Source organism: Sebastes fasciatus, chromosome 6 (genome assembly GCF_043250625.1).
Source record: "Sebastes fasciatus isolate fSebFas1 chromosome 6, fSebFas1.pri, whole genome shotgun sequence".
Taxonomy (NCBI): Eukaryota; Metazoa; Chordata; class Actinopteri; order Perciformes; family Sebastidae; genus Sebastes; species Sebastes fasciatus.
This window is the reverse complement of record NC_133800.1, coordinates 14,792,770-14,812,301: the sequence shown is the minus strand read 5'-3', so window position 1 is coordinate 14,812,301 and position 19,532 is coordinate 14,792,770. Positions and strand designations below refer to the sequence as shown.

The 19,532-nt window shown below is 40.6% G+C and overlaps 1 protein-coding gene across 2 annotated transcripts in view; it reads left to right on the top strand.

Moving 5' to 3' along the window:
* LOC141769103 (netrin receptor UNC5C-like) overlaps window positions 1–19,532 on the top strand; it is a 231,106-nt gene that overhangs the window by 136,621 nt on the left and 74,953 nt on the right. For both annotated transcript variants that reach the window (XM_074637823.1, XM_074637824.1), the window contains exon 4: window positions 12,830–12,933. In XM_074637823.1, coding sequence (XP_074493924.1) covers window positions 12,830–12,933 — 104 coding nt within the window. The remainder of the gene's footprint in view (window positions 1–12,829; window positions 12,934–19,532) is intronic.

Genomic DNA, 19,532 nt, shown 5'->3' with positions numbered 1-19,532 from the left:
TGTGTGTGTGTGTGTGTGTGTGTGTGTGTGTGAGAGTGAGATAATGCTTGCGTCTGCATCACTTTAGGACTTGCAGTATCCCTGCCATCAATATCATCATGTAACTCCAGCTCTCAACTCATAATACCACATCAATCACAGTGAGTCCAAACCATAGACAGTATATTGTATATACAGTAGATGGATGACACATCTCCACTTCCTCCCACGGTACAAAAGTGAAGCCAAAATATCCCGGATACGGGAGCTGCCATCTTGAGAGTTTGACATCATTTGGAGCCAGTTTCTGCACAAAAGTGATCTGGGACCTGGAGCCGCGGTATCGAGGTCCCGCCCACACAACAACTAACCATAATATATCTATAACTATATTTATGATGAAATTAACACATTTTATTACACAGAATCGTGACGGGTATGGAAAGTTATATCTTCTCTCTCGTAGTATTCTCGATTCTCCATCTCCGTGACTACTTCACTCAGAGCAGCTGTCAATCACACCTGTCAATCATGACGTCTCACCCCCTTTTTATAGCACTGAATAACCAACTAAAACCAAACTTGGCAGAAAAATTAACACTTGAACATACATCAGCGTGATAAGATCTACCTAAAATGACAGAAATCATCTTTTGGAAGAAATGATTTGACGTTTGACTTTTTAGTTTGGCCCATGTCCCATCTGCTAACATGGAGGGGGTGGGATTTATGACCTATACTGCAGCCAGCCACCAGGGGGCAATCGAGATGTTTTGGCTTCACTTTTGAGGAGCTCTTTATATACAGTCTATAGTCCAAGCTTATACACCCCAGTTTTCCCTTTTTCGTAATTTTCCTGTTTTATCTAGTCTTTTCTGCCTCAGTGTGATTTAATCATATATTATTTACACCATGAATAGTTCTATAAGGCACCAAAAAACCTCTATATGTGCTACCACTGCTGCTGAAATGACTTTGCACCACTGAGAAGCTAAACTATTTCTATATCTGGTCTTATTTACATAATTTGGACCGTTCAAGGGCTGCCTAGTTTTTAAATGGCAGTGTTCTACACTAAATCATAAATATTTTACACTGAATAATAAAAAAAAGTTCTACACTGTATCAGCGAACTAGCATGCTACCTACAGTATCTTGCATCATTTCCCCCCTGTTTTCAATCAACTTTCTTCACACAGAGTATATATAGTATTTCACACACGTAAGACCTCTCCTGGAGGTTAGGTGGAGGTATGGTGATGGAGGACGCCTCTAAGAAGGCTTGAAGGGCCAATAGATATCAGGGAGGAGAAAGATGATAGAACTCCTTTACTCTCTCTCTCTTTCTCATTGCACCCCTCTCATTCCTTCCTTTTTTTCTGTGTAGTGGGTATTTTCCTTCTGACTTTGTCTGCCCCTCTGTCCTTCACTTTCTCTCTTTGCATTATAACAGTGATTTTTTCCTTAACCAGATCTGATTACACTCAGCCCCTCTTGCGATAACCTTTTACTTCAAATCGACCCAACCTCCTGACCTACCCCGCTTTCGGCTCCTATTTGGATCTACCGTTGTGATTAAAATGCTTCCTGGCAGCTAGAGCTTGCTGAGCAAAGTGTCTTTTTCCACCGCACCGTGCAATAGCAATTCAGCATTTCTCTCCTGCATTCCCATCTCCTCTTCCCACTCATTTTTTCTTATTTCCCCTCTCCCATTGTCTCCTCCTCTTTTAGCTTTTTTTCTTACTCATCATGTGCTTATTGTTTGGTCTTCTCACTCGTGCTCTCTCTTTTTTTTGCCTCTATCTTTTATCATTCTCCAGCATCTTCAGGCTGTTTTAATAACTGTAGAATTAACACTTGGAGGCGTTATCTGAATACGCAGTTTGTAGCTGGATAATGGCAATCAGTGTCTTGGCTGTAAAAGTGTCAACGGCACAATCGGAGATATTAAATCTCTGAGTGATTTGTTGGTCTTTTGGAGAGGGGTACTTTAGCTGAGTTATGGGTGTACGCAGGCAGCTTAATTCAAGTTTATAAAGCAGGTGAGACAAACACACACACATTCTCATACTCAGCCATGCACAGCATTGCAGGCACGTACACGGGGGTAAGCGAAACACAAGACACATACATACACACAAATGTGCATGCAGTGTCAGTCATGCTCTTTGGCCCTGCAGCTATCAGGTCAAGTCTTTCTCCTTCAGCGGAATAGCAACGTGTCAAGGTCACACACACACACACATACATGCACACACAAACACCCAGAGTCACACACATTTCAGATGATGGCAATTTGTTCTGCCACCTTCCACTGAGACATGTGTGTGCATAGCAATCAGGAGTCCAGACACTCTGGGACACAGCAGCTCCTTGTGTCAACTGGAAAATGTCTGTTAGCGCATTTCTTCTGTTTTGTTTATGATGCAAATGCCTCCGCTGCATGAATTTAGTTTTTTTACTTCAATCATGGATGAATTAGACCAAGGAAAACACGGCTCAATAGGGATTTCTCGTGTTAGACTTTAAGCATTGATTAAAACCAAATTCTTCTACACTCATTTAGGCGTAAACCTGCATGTAGCTTACAACATTATAGGCAGGCGTTTGTAACCCAGCAACTGCAGTTTGTTAGCCAACCTTTCTGGTATGAAACTTGCTCCACAGCGCGGAAACCAAATTTCCCTGACAACCACAGTCTCAATGATATTTGGCCTTTTTTTTTTGCATGAAGTGGCATGCTTAGCAGTTTCATTAATGCATATTCAAATCAGACTTGATATGCCAAAAGACTCCTGCTGTTTCTCCCTTCACACTCACCCCGACACTTATGCAAACGCTGTCAGTGGAAAACCGTCAGTGTTTTTCTCTGGATGACATCATCAAGAGAGTCTTGGTTTCTGGCTCTGAGAGAGTCTTCATGATGGTCACAAACACTGAATAAACATTTTTATAGTGAGGACTCATAGTGTGTATGTGTGTGTGCGAATGTGCGGTTATGATGTCTCACCATCGCTGTGAGCCACTGAGCTTTTTCCCAGATGTCAAGGGCTGCTTCAGTGTACTCTTTGGTGTTAAAGTGGGAAGCCACAGTGTTGATTTAACCACACAAAACTTAAGTGACTTTCCAAAGTCCAAGTGTGAGGAAAAGTAATCTCATATCAATATCATTAACAACATTGTTTTAAGAGAGGAACAAAGGAACCACTCTACGGGAGGCCGAGGGGATCATCGTCATGTCTCATTGACCCATGGGGTCGCTGAGGCGACTCCCGTAACCAAATGCAATGTAAAAGTCAAAGGTTAAAAACAAAAAAAGAAAGATCTTTGCAAAAAGAAACTCAATAAATTGGAGTTGTTAAGCATTAAGTACTAAGGCAGATGTAGCCAACATTTCACAAAGTGGTAAATACATCACCAGAGCTGAGATAGCCTACTGTATAAAGGTTGAAAGTCAAAAATATCTTTTCAGATGAAGCAAACATTTGAGTCAGTACATAAATGTTTGCTCGGGCTTGAACACAATTTCCTATTCATGTCAATGTAACAGTAGCTGTGTTTCCATTCAACTGTCAAGCGAATTTTAAGCAAACTTTTGAAATGTCGCAAAAATGAATTGTGGATTAGGCGCGTTTCCATCAACTTGGTTGGAGCAAATAAACTTGGCTTGTTGGCTACAGCGTAGTTTTGTCAGAAGTTAGCACTATAGGCTACACATGGCTGTAATCTGCCAGGAAACAGAGTAGAAGAAGTAGAGGTTGTGAACCGGAAACAAGACAAGTCAGCTTGGCCGTCTAACCCATCTATGATAGAAAAATGGAGAGAGTTCTTCAGAAATTTGTTTCAATTTGGCAAGATGTAATGTTTCTTTCATCTCAGATAGTATTGGTCATGTTTCATGCTGTCTGGAGACGATGACAAGCATTCATACAATATGGGAATATCCGAGAAGAAACAGCTGATCAGTCATGTGAGTTAAATGTTCGTTATGTCAGAATTTATTGTGGTATTTTCATAACACATTTAGTACATGAACTATTTTTCAATCAAGGCAAAAACCACCTCAATCGAGCGTAAAAACTTTTTCTCGCAATTGAGGAAGTTTTATTGAATTTTGCACATAAAAATATGAGAATGGAAACACGTCTATTGACATTTATTGACTAGCATAAAACAGTAACTCTCTTACAACTAATGGTCTAAAAGGAAGAACGGCCCATGATGACACGCAGAGATCATTTTCTAGACTAACAGAATTTTCTCTTCTTCTTCATTGAAATATTTCCATGATGGATTTGTACTTCATATTTCGAAACCATAATTTGTTTTTGACTGAGGATTTTAAGTGAACAGTTTAGTTTGTTTGATTTGTTGTGCTTCAGAGTGCCGGTGCCATGTCAGGGAATTGAGTTGTTTACTTGTACAAAACTTGACTGGGGATGGAAATACCTTCTCTGATCTCTCAGGCTGATCACAGGTTGGGAAGTGTTGAAATGACAGGGTGGAGTTCAGTGAAAGAACTGGTCTGAGTGGAGAGAGACGCTCTAAAGTCACTTAGAGAAAATGACTCCCTATATAACCGCACTGAAAATGACTGTCACACTCAAGGTCACAGTCTACCTTCAGTTCTTCCTTTTTTTGGGGATATTTTGGAGCTTTATTGGATATTTGAAGACATTTGTATGCCCAAAGATTGAGGAGGTACCCATAAACACATATTACTAAATACCCTATGGCCTTAGGATATATTCATGTTGTCATGAAATGATTTTGCATAAACAAGCTATTCTGTGAAGGATATTTCAAAGCTTGTTAGATGAACACAAAAGTGATGGTTATTGAGCTAAATATTATATGCAGCACATAATACAATTATTCAGTAACTTTTTAAATCACAGCATTTAATTACTTTCCCAAGCAGAAAGCAATACATATTCACCTCATTATTGTAATATAATCTCATTGTAATGTAATATTTCATTTTTTTAAATTTAGATTTTTATCATTTAATACAAATCCCCTACATTTACATTTCCCCTGCTGTTTATTAAATATTACCTTTCCCTCTTGCGTGCTTTATCACTTGCATCTTTTAGTTTTTTTCTAAGCCAGTTGTTTGATTGTTTCCATTGCATGCCATCATGTAGGAAATTGGATGTCCAAATGATCCTCCCTGAGACTTAAGGAGAGTACTTTGCTTGCTACTTTCTTCCCAAGCATCTCACATTGCTCTTTATTGCTTGAGCAGCTCCAGCAGGGGAAACCGTTATGATTTGGCATGGGTAGCAGGCAGGCAGAGACACCCATTTTGGATAATTGCTCTGAAATGTGCTTAGGTAGAGGTGCCTGAGGCAACAAACTCACCACAAACATAATAACAGTTTTAGTTGCGCAGTGGAAGAAGTTTTAGAGGGAGGAGGAAGGAGGCGGATAGAGACAGGCAGGGAGGGAGACGTGGAGGCTGAGAGAGAGAAAAAAAAGAGGAGTTTATGCAAGAAAGGTCATTTTCTGAATAGATGCTTACACTGCTTTATTGTGTATACAGTATATACGGGGGTTCAGACTCTGCAAGGTTGCCCTCTGTACTTTTCAACCCTGTTGTGGTTCTAAGTTGTTCCGTGAATTTATCATTGCTTTTGTTATATTTATGAAGCCGGATAGCATTATCTGCAGTTTGGGATTGACGTGGGGTCACTGAATTGTTAGGACACAGCTGTCCCTCCTCCCCTGTGCACATATTTCCCTTGGGCACATATTTGCACACATGCACGAAAACGCACACCTTCCATTGATGTGAATTCATGGTCCCCTGGTGTCGTGAACACAATGTCACATTCCCTCTTCCTCTAAAACACACGCACACTATTGCTACCAAACTGGCAAAAAGTTTCTGTCATAGCCTGCTAGCACTGTGTGTGAATATGTGTGAGTGTGTATGTGTGTGTTGTCTGCTCATCCCCCGAGCGGTTTGCTTTAATCTCCTTTAATTTCATTCTCAATCTTTATGGAAATCAACTCTCACAACCAGCTCCTCATTTCACCATCTCCCTCACTAATTAAGACCAGGAAATTGTTCCTGGAATTGCCTGGCATGAGAGAAGTGTGTCTCACTGCTCAATCACTTCCTCATTCTCGCCTTGTGTCTGCAGTTGTTGTTTTGATTTTTTTTAACGTGAGTGAGTCTGTTTTTCTGTCCCGCTGTGAGCATCTTACCATTTTTGTTTGTGGTTGTTCTGTCTCCATGTATGTGTTGTGCCTGCTTGTTAGTCTCCATCTCCTGTGTGTATTTTCCTCACTGTGACAGTATCTCACTGTCTCCATCGCTCTTCTCTTTGTCTTTCAGTATCTGTCCGCGTACGCGTGTCTATGTGTGTTGTGTGGGTAGCCATGTGGTGGATTTAGGGCTAAAGCTTTGGGTGATTACTCCCATAATGAACCATCATGCTCTGTTCAGGCTGTCATCCCCCACAGGGATTGACTGTATTATGAAGTTATCATTCAGCCTCAGCAATACTCTGTGTCCTCACATAACTCTCTTAACCAATAGAGCTCTCTGCACGGAATCTGATAATGATAAGATTTATATTGCATGAAATTAAGCCTGGTCATTCAGGTGGGAAGATGTTTTGGAGAGTTTTTTGGAAATCTTAAAAAGCTTTGTCAGTGGTGTATCTCTGGAAAGCAGACGGCATGATCACCTCTAACGCCTTGTTCGCACATACAGATTTATAAGTGTCAGGCTCTTAGCTCTCATGAGTCAGTATCTCATCTCCTTCTGCTTTTTAACTTGCTTATACAGAGTGGCTCCTAACTTATATATATAGTACAACAATACAAGAATGAAAGCATAGCAGGATGGTAGAAAAGACATTACCAATATTTCATCATAACTTATATAAGAATATTTGCATTATTTATAAATTATTTACTTTTTAAAGGTGAGTTTGCACTTGTCCTCATATTTCTAAAACTTTTTTTTACTGCATGCCTCGATAGACATTGTTAGCATATATTACATTTCTGCTGTTTGCCTGCACAAGGTAGAAGTACAGAATTTGGGATATTAGTAACGTTAGCATGTATGAACTTCCTACTGATTACCATCAAAATACAGCCGACTAGACACTCAATATATGCCTTGTCACGCTTCAGATGCCATCACTCATATATAATGTATCTATATATTATATATCAGTTACAGGACCTCATGAAAAGTGACGGCACACTTTTTAAAATTTGAAATATCACTAGCATAACTATGTGATGCATTTTAGAATCAAAGCCAGATCTATCAGACGTCACCAAGTCACATACCGGTGATCTGTTTGATGTGCATTTCAAAGCATTGATTATAGAGCCTGACAAACGTTTGCACTCTTCATTTAACAGCCATAAACACACAGTAACAGTGTGAGTTGGTCTGAGACATTTTTTTTCCTGTTACTGGGGCCTCGGCTCTCTTAATATATAAACATATGTATAAATGTAATACTGTAAGACACAAGCAAGTAATTGATATCATTTTTTTCAGCACAACATGGGCTATTTGAATATGAATGCTGCAGTGATATCACATGATGTTATAAAAAGTTGTGAGATCAAGAAGTCAAAAGAGTAAAGCAGAAATTGAATGTTTCAGCTATTCATTAATTTCCTACAACAAACAACAATGTGCAAGAGGTTATGATCTTCACATTCATAGCCCAAGGCCTCATGTAAAAAAAATAAAAAATAAATAAAGACTATTACACAGACACAGAACCATTTACATTTCTACCATAAAACCGTTATTATTTTGCTATTCTCCACCCTTTTGCCAACCTTGTCACTTCCGCCAATGTCTCTACGTAGCTCAATACACTTCAGATAACTATCTTGATGTATTTATCTTGATATATATATTTACTCTTTGAAGGTTGCTTCCTAGTTGCAGTAGGATTCGTCAATGCTCAGGACACAGCATATATTTCTTTGCATTGTGTACGGTTCACCACCATAGATTGTAAATAAGAAGTAGACGTAGTCACCATGATGTCACCTATTGGTTTGTGGACTGCTGTTTTGAAGCCATGAGCTCGGCATTTTGGCCGTCGCCATCTTGGTATTTGGCCTTAGCATTTTGGCCCTAAAGCATTCGCTGCTTTATCGTCTTTACGACTCTAAATGGGACCATAATTTACTAAATGAACATCATGCTGTATTGAAGAAGACTTGTAACTAGCGATTGAGACCATAATCTCATGTTTACAATGTTTACGAAGGTAATAAATCAAGTGAGAAGTAGGGTCATTTTCTCATAGACTTCTATACAATCAGACTTCTTTTTGCAACCAGAGGAGTCGCCCCCTGCTGGTTATTAGAAAGAATGCAAGTTTAAGGCACTTCTGCATTGGCTTCACTTTTCAGACCCAGAGGTATCCCACTGCTTGATACCTAATAACACAGCTTGTGATTGGAGAGGAGAGCGTTGACATGTCTGCCAGAAATCTCATTTATCCAAACAGTAATGTCAAAGAGTTGTTTGTGTAGTCAGCATTGGATAAATAAGTACATAAAACATTGACATAGCTTTTTATTATTTTCCGAAAGTGTCCAAAAAAACACACTGTTTCCGTGATGGATTACCAAGCCCCTGGATGGACTGTAACAACAAGTGGTGGCTCGTTGTAACAGTGAAACGGTGCACTACAGGACAGTATGAAGTGAGTGCTTTTGCAATTGTGGGCGACTGATGCGACCCCAGAGGAATGGACTTTTATTCCTCGGAGGTTTCTGTGCAAAACTATCCACCACCACTTTATTAAAATCTCCACATTCAAATAGCATCAGTGGAGGTTTTCACTTTTTTCACACAACACGATTTGCGTTATATGCATCTCCCAATAGCATTGCTCGGACATTCATCTATTCAACACAGTTCCTTTCGCTTCTTCAGTATTTTAGTCTGTCTGTGTGAATGTGGAAGAGAGTGATTCATGATCATACATTTAAACAACTCAAAACTTCAAAGTTCTCATACTTTTGTAAGCTGAGACACATAATATCTCTCCCCTTGTCTTTGTCAGATTGGGATCGCGATAAAGGAGATGTAATCAAAGTCAGATTGATAGCTGTGAGGTTTGATGGATTGCTGGTTGGTTTTTGAGAGAGATGAGGCAGATAAACACAGATGATTCAAAGTGGACTCACTGACAGGAGCTTCTATTGAATGGTTTGATATATAGAGACTGTGGTGGACATAAACAAGTCTTAAGGTAAAGACCAAGCAGGTGGTTTTGGCATTAAGAAAGAGTTAGGTGGTCATGCTGTGTGCTGCCAACTTCTCCCTCCTTCCTCCTCTCTCTTTCTGCCTCTCATCTTTCAACCCCCCACCTGCTGTCCAGACTCCTGCCCTCCCCACACCCCCAGCCCCCCCCATCCCATTTTACCTCTCCTTCTCTTTCATTGGGCCTCCTTCTATGTCTATGACTGTAAGGTGACTGTCCTGATGAAATACCCAGAGAGTGTGACTCTGAGTCGGCCGGTTCAGCGTTGAAGAAATGTTCTATCTAGTGTGTGCTTGTGTCTGTGTGTGTCCACAAATGGTGTACCACAGCTGATGGATAAGGTGATTAAGAGTACACCTGGGAACCAGGAGAGTAAAAGGACATAAGGATAACACACACACCCGCACACACACACGCTGTGTGTCCTCCTATGAAAGTTTTCTGTATGGTTTTAAAAACTGAAGGACAAAGGAGAGAGGATTTGTCTTCCACAGCTGCAGCTATCCTTTACAAACTAACAAAGTGACTCTCAAACTCTTCAAAGTGAAGAAGTTGTTTTATTATTAATATATCAAAGAATGTATCAGTTAAATAGTGCTGTTGATGCTGCCATATCAACAAAACCTCTGGATACTTTGAAATAAACAAACGCTGCAACGATTAATCCATAATTGATTAGTTGTCAACTATTAAATTAACTATAAAAAAAACTATTTTGCTAATCAATTAATCAGTTTGAGTAATTTTTTTAAGAAAAAAAGCTTCTTAAATGTGAATATTTTCTGGTTTCTTTACTCCTCTATGACAGTAAACTGAATATCTTTGATTTGAGGATAAAACAAAACATTTGAGGACAGCGTCTTGGACTTTGGTGACTGACATTCTTCACAATGTTCTGGCATTTTATAGACCAAACAACTAATTGATTAATTGAGAAAATTAACGACGGATTAATAAACAATGAAAATAAAATAAAATAAAATAAACGTTAGTTGCAGCCCTACATCATGTATCTGCAGATACAGTATGTATCCAGTGTAATTAACCATCCTTACATGCTGATATTAGTTAAATTTGTGATATGTGAAACTTTCATTCAGTTCCAAATTGTGCTCTCCCATGCACACAAGAACACACGTGTCCAATACAAACATCCATGAACATGTGTGCACTAATGAATATTTGTCGTAATGTATACACATATTTAAATGGATAAAAAGGGCAGTTATGCAAATCCTTTTTATCCAGATTATATTGAGTCTGTATTCTAGGAGAAATCAGATCATAAACCTTTGAGTGACACCAAGAAGCTTGGATGGAAAAGCCTCCATCCCCTCCATATGTTCTTATTTAGAAACCCATCACACCCATCGGATCAGCATCGTAAATAAAGTCACCTGCTAAGTCCCGCAACACTGCCACCCCTCTCAGGTTACAGTTTGTTTTATGGCCTTTTTTCTATGGCAGGCTAATTATTTGAACATGTGTTAAGCTCAGTTGCCAATAGAGGGATACTTGCATACAGTATGCTGTCTGGAAGCAGACTGGGGAGGTGAACAGAAAAGCGAAGGACAAGGTTATGAGTGAATAGCATTACAGTGTCAGGGGAAGTTTAGAAAGTAGTGTAGTGAAAGAAACTGTTGCAGAGGCAATACAAGAAGACTCCAAATCAACAGCTGAAGAGTGGTTTCCCCTTTTGAACTCTCACAATGAATGAAATTCGGGCTTTTGTGATAGAAGAGTGGCAGCGGGAGAAACAAAGTCTCGGAGAAAAATGTATTCATAAAGATCAGTTAAACAAAACTGTCCTTCCATCCATCCATTTATCCATCCACCCACAAGGGTTTTTGTGTTCTCACTCACGTCCTTCAACGCCTTCTCTCCATCCTCCTTTCTTTTGTCTTCCCGTCTTCTGTTGTTCTTATTTAAATGTCTAGCTAATTGTCTTCAAGTCTGCTACTGTGAGCATTTTTTTCCCCTCAAAATGAAAACAGCTGAGCCCTCTCTGAAACGTTCTGTGGAAGAAATGGCAGCGCATTCCACGCTGCTTTGTAATGCTGTCATTTATCACAGTATGTGGACCATTAGTGTGAATCATTTATTGTCTTTGGCTTGCTTGAGATCCCCTAATGCTGGCATGTCTATACGGAATGAAAGCAAGGTTAAAATATTGTGGATAGTGATTGGGGGTTACGAGTATGCAACAAGGCAGCCTGTGTTTAGTGTGTGAAGCAGCTAAAGCATTTTAAAGCATGATCAACACTGTGATGTGTGTGTGTAAAACTGTTGCAACTACATTCTTAACATGCAAGTGTGTGTGTGTGTGTGTGTGTGTGTGTGTGTGTGTGTGTGTGTGTGTGTGTGTGTGTGTGTGTGTGTGTGTGTGTGTGTGTGTGTGTGTGTATGTGAGCATTAGTTGCCTCTAAGAATATACAGCTAAGTGTTTTTCCCTGTTGTTTACATTTCTGAAGTGACACGAGAGTGGTAGAAGTCAACATATGCCTGGCTGACTTCAACCACCAACTCCGTAATTACTGTGTCATTGTTGCCACGGAAATGAGGTAATGAGCCTGGTTTAAAATGACATGGCACCATCTCCTAAATGGGCTCCCTGACTGCTGAATCACACAAGTCTGCTTTCCATTGAAGCTTTTTGCTTTTAATGGAATTCTTGGCGTTGCTGTTGTAATTTATGTTCCCAGGGTTGTCCTGGTTCATAGACTGCATATAAGAAGTGGACGTAGTCACCGTGACGCCACCCATTGGTTTGTGCATTTTGGCTGTTGCCATCATGGTTTTTGGGCATCGCCATTTTGCTCTTTTGCAAACAGAAGTGACACGAGAGGGTTGAATTAAGTACAACCGAACGCTGAATAAGACATTTTTAGGCGACCAAAATGTTGCAGTTAACTATGATGAATTGAAAACACACTGTGAAAGGGTTAAAGTTGTAAGACAAAAACACGGACAACTCCCAGACCGGACAACGCCGTGGTAGCGTCTTGTCAATCACAAGGTAGCCACGCCCTAAAGCATACCCTGCTTTATGGTCTATTTGACTCTAAATTGGACAATAATTAACTAAATGAACATCATGCTGTATTGAAGAAGACTTGAAACTAGCGATTGAGACCATAAACTCATGTTTACAATGTTTACTGAGAGTAGGCTCATCAGACTTCTTTTTGCAATCAGAGGGGTCGCCCCCTTCTGGTTATTAGAACGTATGCAAGTTTAAGACACTTCCATATTTGCTTCACTTTTCAGACTCGGAGTTTCCCACTGTGTTGGTTAGAGACTAAAGCATTACCAGTATGAGCACATGTGGTTTTCTCGTTTAAAGTCAAGGTCTCGACCTTTGTTGATAACTTTTCCAGTGGATCAGTGTGCGACGTGAGCTTTTGCACTGACTTCCTAAGCAAAGTTTGCACGACCATTTCATAACTGTATCAATTCAATAAAATCAATATGTCATCCAGTATCATTATGAAGTAACGATTTAGTCATAATGCTCTCTGGCTCACCTAATAACATGTCCTACAGCAGTCATTAAGTTTCCTGTCTCTCTTTGTCTCTTCCCTCAGACCTGAAGAAGTCATTCGAACAGGAACCCCTGGGAAAGGAAGTATCTCTGGAGCAGGAAGTGCTGTTACAGTGTCGCCCTCCGGAGGGCATACCGGCTGCTGAGGTACGTGCAGCCTTATTCTTAACCTCTACCTGAGATGAATGTAAAACAAGACGTCAGATTAAGAGAGAGAGAGAGACTGAGACAGGATGTCAGCATGGAGACAACAGAGGATGTGGAAAGATGTTAAAAAAAAAAGAAAAAAAATAGAAATCATCAAGTGGAAATAACTTGGAAGTGCCACAGAAAAGTCAGTTTTTACAGATGTGACACTTTTTGAAATTGGCTGGAAGTATGAATGACAGACAGCAGAACATTGACGGGTGCGTGCACTCATTCACAGTCTGCAGTCAGCAGTTGGAGGGTGTGCTGAATGAAAATGTATTCCGACCCTTTTGATGAGGTTTGTTAAACAGCTTTTTTAACTAGTGTTATGCCCCAAGCACTCAGACTTTAATTTGTCAAAACCAAAATAACTGTAAAAGCCCATTCCAACAGGGATAGGCCTACATTTTCATTCATTGACTTTGTAACTGAGCCAAACAATGAATTGCACTTAATCACAGTAGCAAAATGAAATGATTTAACCTTAATACAAGCAAAGACAATGTTTAATAAATAAAAAAAAATACAAGTTTAGTAGAAAATATTTCACATTTGTCTCGTTTTGAAAAAAGTTTTCAGATATATAAAGCATTTTTTTACATTCAGGTTGAATTGCCACAGGAGTAAAGCAGGGGAACAGCCCGAATCTCGTTTTGAGTGACAGTTGCTTGAAAGCTCGGCTGCAACGAGGTAACACTGATCCAAAGTTGAAACTCAGACTTAAACGTCCCCAGAGAGCCAATTTGAGTTGCAGCGCAAGTTACTTGAGGAAATCTCAGAGTGAGAGAATAGGATAAACCTCTGCAATCTCTCTTACTGTACCTGAGCTTTACAGAAAATAATGAGGATAATTAACGAAAGTGGATTGCCTGCTTTTCTTCAAAAAGAAGGAAAAATACTGGCATGTTCCTTTTCATTCGACGTTCATATCAATGATAACTGAACGGAAGTGGATAAACCCCTCTGGAGTTAGAGGGAAGTTACATTTGCCGCAGTGGGTAGAAATGGAGAAAAAATTATTAAATTTTTTTTATAAAATGGTCAGTACATCCTGACAGTAGTGCATGAGACAGGTATTCTGAAAAATATCAAGTGCCTCTGTGTCCTCCGGTGTCCTCCGGTGCTCCTAATGGCATCTGCAGGATTTCACAGACCAGAGGGAAACAACCAATCAGAGCTGAGCTGCAGTCATGCCATCTCTGAGCAGCTGTCAATCACTTGCGAACTCCGACCAAACGGTCAAACTAGGCAGCGCTGAACAAACATGAATCAATATTCTGTTATTGTTATCTCAAATGTATTCAGAAAAATCTTGTAGTGTACTGTTTAGCTGTAAAATGAGAAAGTTTGTGACCAGTCAGCCATGTTGAGATCAGTTGAGGAAATACCAAGCACCGCCCACCAGTCAGAGCACAGCCAATAGGAATGCTACATTTTTTAAAGCCTGAAAACAGAGCCGTGAGGAGGTGCAGAAGTCTAGCTTTCTCTCAGAACACTTGAATTACAATATGCTGAAAGGTTATAATGGAATTTTTGCCCAGTGATGCAAAAACATTCTGCCTACTGCAGGTTTAAGCGGGTCACATTACTGCCTTGCTTAAGGACACTTTGATAAGCAAGGCCGACTTTCATGAGGTCAGAGGTTCCCAGCAATGCTAGTAATTCAAACAGATGTAGCTTTCAAGTATACACATGACTCTACCCTCCTCAATGTACTGTAAGATAATATTGTGTATATGCATTAACTACATTGTCAGCACCTCGACATTTTATTCACTCATCAAACGTGTCGTGCAGTAAACATCCACTTTGGGAGAGCCACACGTGTCACTTCCACTCCCCGAGGTCCTTAACTACAGTGAAGAGCGTCATTCACAATTCAGATGATTCTTTGCTTTTCCTGGTTTCACCTGGCTGCGTTCCCACCTGAATGGATAAAAAGACATAATTTCATTTAGTCGGCCGCTGGGGAAGAGCAGCACAGCACTTGGAGAAGGCTGCGCTCCCGGATAAGGAGTCTCTGAATCAGGTTTTCGCTCCTCAGGGTTTGATAGTCGTTTTCAATTGCATCTAAGTACACAGCTCCCCCGAGAGAGAAGGAGAGGATGGAGGGGGGGAGAAACTGAAGGAGAGGGGTGAGGGAGGCACTCAGACAGACCGGCGTACAAAGTGAGGAAGAGGGGAGTGTGGGGGGAAGGCAGAGGTGAAGAATGAGACGGAAGGAAAAGTGGTTTTGGAATAACGGTGATCTTTTCCTGTCCTTTCACTTCTAGAGATCTCTAACTCTTCTGAGGGAAGTCAAGCAAACACATTGGTCAAATTGTGACATCAGACTTGGAAGCTATTTTTCACTCACAAAACACATCTTGGAGACAAATCTCAACAGTAATGACCCGTTACTACTGCTGCCTCATCTGCCTTCTTTATTCTGACACCTGTTTTAACACAAAACGGTATATTCATGCACACAAGCAAAAAGGCACACTTACAAACACACACACACACACACACACACACACACACACACACACACAGGCACTAAGAGCTATTTTCCCAGTGTGTTCAATTTGCTACCTTTTCCATTCCTTTCTCCTGTCATAATGGGATCTCGGGGCGAATGGATTGGTCTGTCTCTCCTGTCTGCTGGAGCTGATTAGAGGGATTTAGGTTTAAAACCTGCTGATGACCTCAGGTTGTAGCCCCGACTTTCTTTTTCTTTTTTTTTATCTCCTCAGACTTTCTATTTCTCTTTGTTCTTATCATGTTCATTCTCTTTGCCATTCTCATTCTCGATTTCCTCTTTCTCTAACTCACTCCCACACACACACAATCACTTTTTTTGTTTTTGATTGACAGCTGTGGTGTCCTGTGACCTCTGTAGAAATGTTCTAATATTAGCGGTTGCGGTTGCCGTGTCAACCAGTTGAGGACTGTTGTAAAGTTGTCAATGTGATGGGGTTGGTGCCCTGATACGTGATACCCACATCGTAATGCCCAGCTGGCATCACGTGGATGTCAACATGCCGCACCAAAGCCTTGGAACACACACAAACACACACACACACAAACATGCAATTTATATTCATATTCACGCAGCATCTGCACACGTGCCAACATATGCGGCAGATGTTTATCTATACATTTACACAGATACACGTGCAGATGCAGCCTTAAAAGAAATGCACATACACACACATACACACACGCATATTAAAGCATGACAAGAGGTACACTAAGGGACAGATTAGCCAGGGCTCATTTTAACTGCTGCACAACTGTTAGCCTTGAGAGGTCAGGGTCAAACCAATCCAAGATTGCAAAGAAAATGTCTCCACACCAACCAATGCACCATTATTTCCTTTTCACTTTCCTCTGACAGTACTACTCTCTTGTCATCAGTCAGTCTCCTCTATGTGCTTTTTTCTCTCTCTTTCAATCTAAAGCTCCTGAGAGACACAATTTGAGGCATTGTGAAATCCTTGAGAAACATCTAAATCTCTTTAGACTGTGATAGAAAGCCTTTAAAAGCTGATGGAAAGCTATTGGATTCAGCGGGGAGGGTTCAGCAGTTCAACAGAAAAGGCTTTATGGACAAAGAGGGCGAATTCAGAGAACTTGCAACAAGTGCAGCACAGTTTTCACTTCAGATGAAAAGTTATATTTAATTTTACTCAGTTTTTTTTTTTTTATTTCTGAATCACTTTTATGGCCTGAGGTCGTCCGAAGTGTTTCTTATAAATATCTACTGAAAGCAAGCAGCAGTGTGAAATTTAGATTTTAGTCACAGTCAACTTGTTTATTTTTTCATTAGGACATAGAGGCAGCAGAAGTAGGCCGCAGTCTGACAGCAAGAATACATTCTTTATCTTGAAACCCAAAGAGTAGGAGTGACCCCACAGGCCAGGCAAAGCCAGTAGACTGCACATAGCAGGTGGGGTTATGTATTTATGTGTGTGTGTGACTGTGGGTGTCTATGTGAATATTTGTGTGTGTGTGCCTGTCTGCGTCTGTCTCTGTGTGTGAGTGATTACCCCAGCTGCAGTGAAATAAACACATCAGTGTGTGGTGACAGGCACTCCACGCACACACACAAACACACACAGAGACAGACAGTAACTGGATACGTGTCTGGAGCCTGGTCAGGTTCCTGTCACATTCTTAACCACTCAATCCACCCCTAAATTAGTGCAAGTTATCCACTTATAATGGCTTATGATCAACCTATACTTTCTCTATCTGAGTGTAATCTTCCACTTCAGAAGATACATTCTAAGTAAAGTCAGAGTGTACAGTTTTGAAAGCTTCAGTAGGCAGAAAGTTTTTGGCATCATTGTGCATAAATTCCATTATAACCTTTCAGCAAATTGTAATTCAAGTGTTATGAGAGAAAACTAGACTCCTGCACCTCCTTATGGCTTTAAAAGATCTAGCCCGTGATGGTAGACTTTGGCCAATCACAGGTCATTTCAGAGAGAGTGCGTTCCCGTTGAGCTTTCCTATTGGCTGTGCTCCGGCTGGTGGGCGGTGCTTGGTATTTCCTCAACTGATCACAACATGGCTGCCGGGTCACAAACTTTCTCATTTTACAACTAAACAGTACACTACAAGATGTTTCTGAAAACATTTTATATGAGAAATAGGCATTACAGTAACAGAATATTGATTCACATTTGATCAGCGCTGCCTAGTTTGACCATTTGGTCGGAGTTCGCGAGTGATTGACAGCCGGCTCTGATAGACGGCAGCTGGACGGCAGACTCCAGATCGGCTGTGATTGGTTGTTTTCCGCCGGTCTGTGAAATCTTGCAGATGCCGCTAAGAGCACCGGAGGATGATATTTGCACCATTTCTACCCACTGCAGCTTTAATATATGGTGCCTTCAAATGAAACTCGTGAGCTTGTGTTTACAACATGGAAAGTTGTGTACACATATGCGTGGTGTTCAAGTGGTTAAGTCGCGAGAACACCGCTGTTAAGCAACGCCAATATTAACATTACTGTCGACATCTAGAAGCCAGAGAGGCTAACAATTTAGCAAGCTAGCCAGCGGGTAACATAATGCAATAGCTAAATGCAAAGGTATAAAGACAGAGGAAAAATATCAGGCTGCTGGGAATATCAACATTTTCCTCAGACATATTATAAAATTACAAAGAATTACAATATACCACTAAAATTAGAATAGATTCACTCATTATGTACCGATAAATGACAACGTCAACAAATGTAAAAAAAACGTGAACTCTGAGTTTTCAGAAACTTTCCACTTACGAGGCTGTGAATACCACAAGAGGGGGCGTTCATATGGACTCTTGTCGTGATCACAGTAAACACGACCCGATTTGAAGCCACCAATAGTATTTTATTATATTTACATCACAATAAACATTCATGTAACATGGCATTATGTGTACCAGGGTGGCATGCTGTAGGGAGATTGTCCTTCAAAGATGGGATTTAGATTCAAGCTCCAAGCTCCATATCGGGCAGCATTTGCCGCCATTTGTCCTGCTTAAGTGTCCTTGAGCAAGACACACGTCCAGCTGCCAGCTCTGGGGTTGCTTTTATGTTGCTGATCAAAGCCAGCAACTGAAAAGTTTTGCCTTCAGGCAGAACACACACACACACCATCCTAACCAGGAAGTAGCTGGGACGTTGGTGGTGTACAAATGTGTGAATTTGGCCTCCCTCGCAGTGACCATCGATGTCATTTTTTGTGAATGACTTTCCGCGTTAACCAGTGTGGAATAAGTCCAGACCCATGTGTTTGTGTGTGTATGGGTGTGTCTCGGTGTGCGTGAATGACTCTTTGTGATGCAAATCATAGCAGACTTTTCTGTCAGAAGGAATCAGCGGTGCAGTGTGGCCAAAATGCTAACGGCTTCCTCACTCTCACACTCCAACAGTATACTGTACACAGTACATCTCAGTCCCAATTGTTAATGTGTCATATGATGACGTTTACTAGCAGAGTCTATCTGGAGGTTATAACATCGGTGGCAGGGGAGTGCTTTAAATGGACAGTGAAGGTGACAGTGTGAATTAAACTGTCTAACAAATAAGACATGCTCTCTTCCTGTGTCCAGAGATAGAAGCAGATCTATTGAATTCCTTTAGCTTTAACCCGCTTTCAGATCTCACTGGAGCTCAATGCTCCTCTGGGCCTCACAGATAAATTTATTAAAAGCTACAAGATCAACTATTTGCAAGAATACATCTAAAACGTGTATATTTCCCCAGAACATACCAATTTTTGCATCAAAAGCTCTGTGAATAGATTTAAAGGCGAAACACGTCTTTTTATACAGTAAAGAAACGCTAGTAGAATGGCATTGTTTTGTATTTCTGAATAAATAGAACTGAATGAACCCAAAGGGATTGGGATGGTCTATAGATAGAATTTGTAATATCAAACAAAGCATTTGATCTTCCCTTCGCTTTGCAAAATGTTGTGACCACCACACCAGAAAAATTAAAGTCACTTTCATCCCGGCCCTCCTCTGGGTGAGTGTGTTGGTGTGTGTGCGTTTCTGTGCACAAAAAACAATTTATGTAA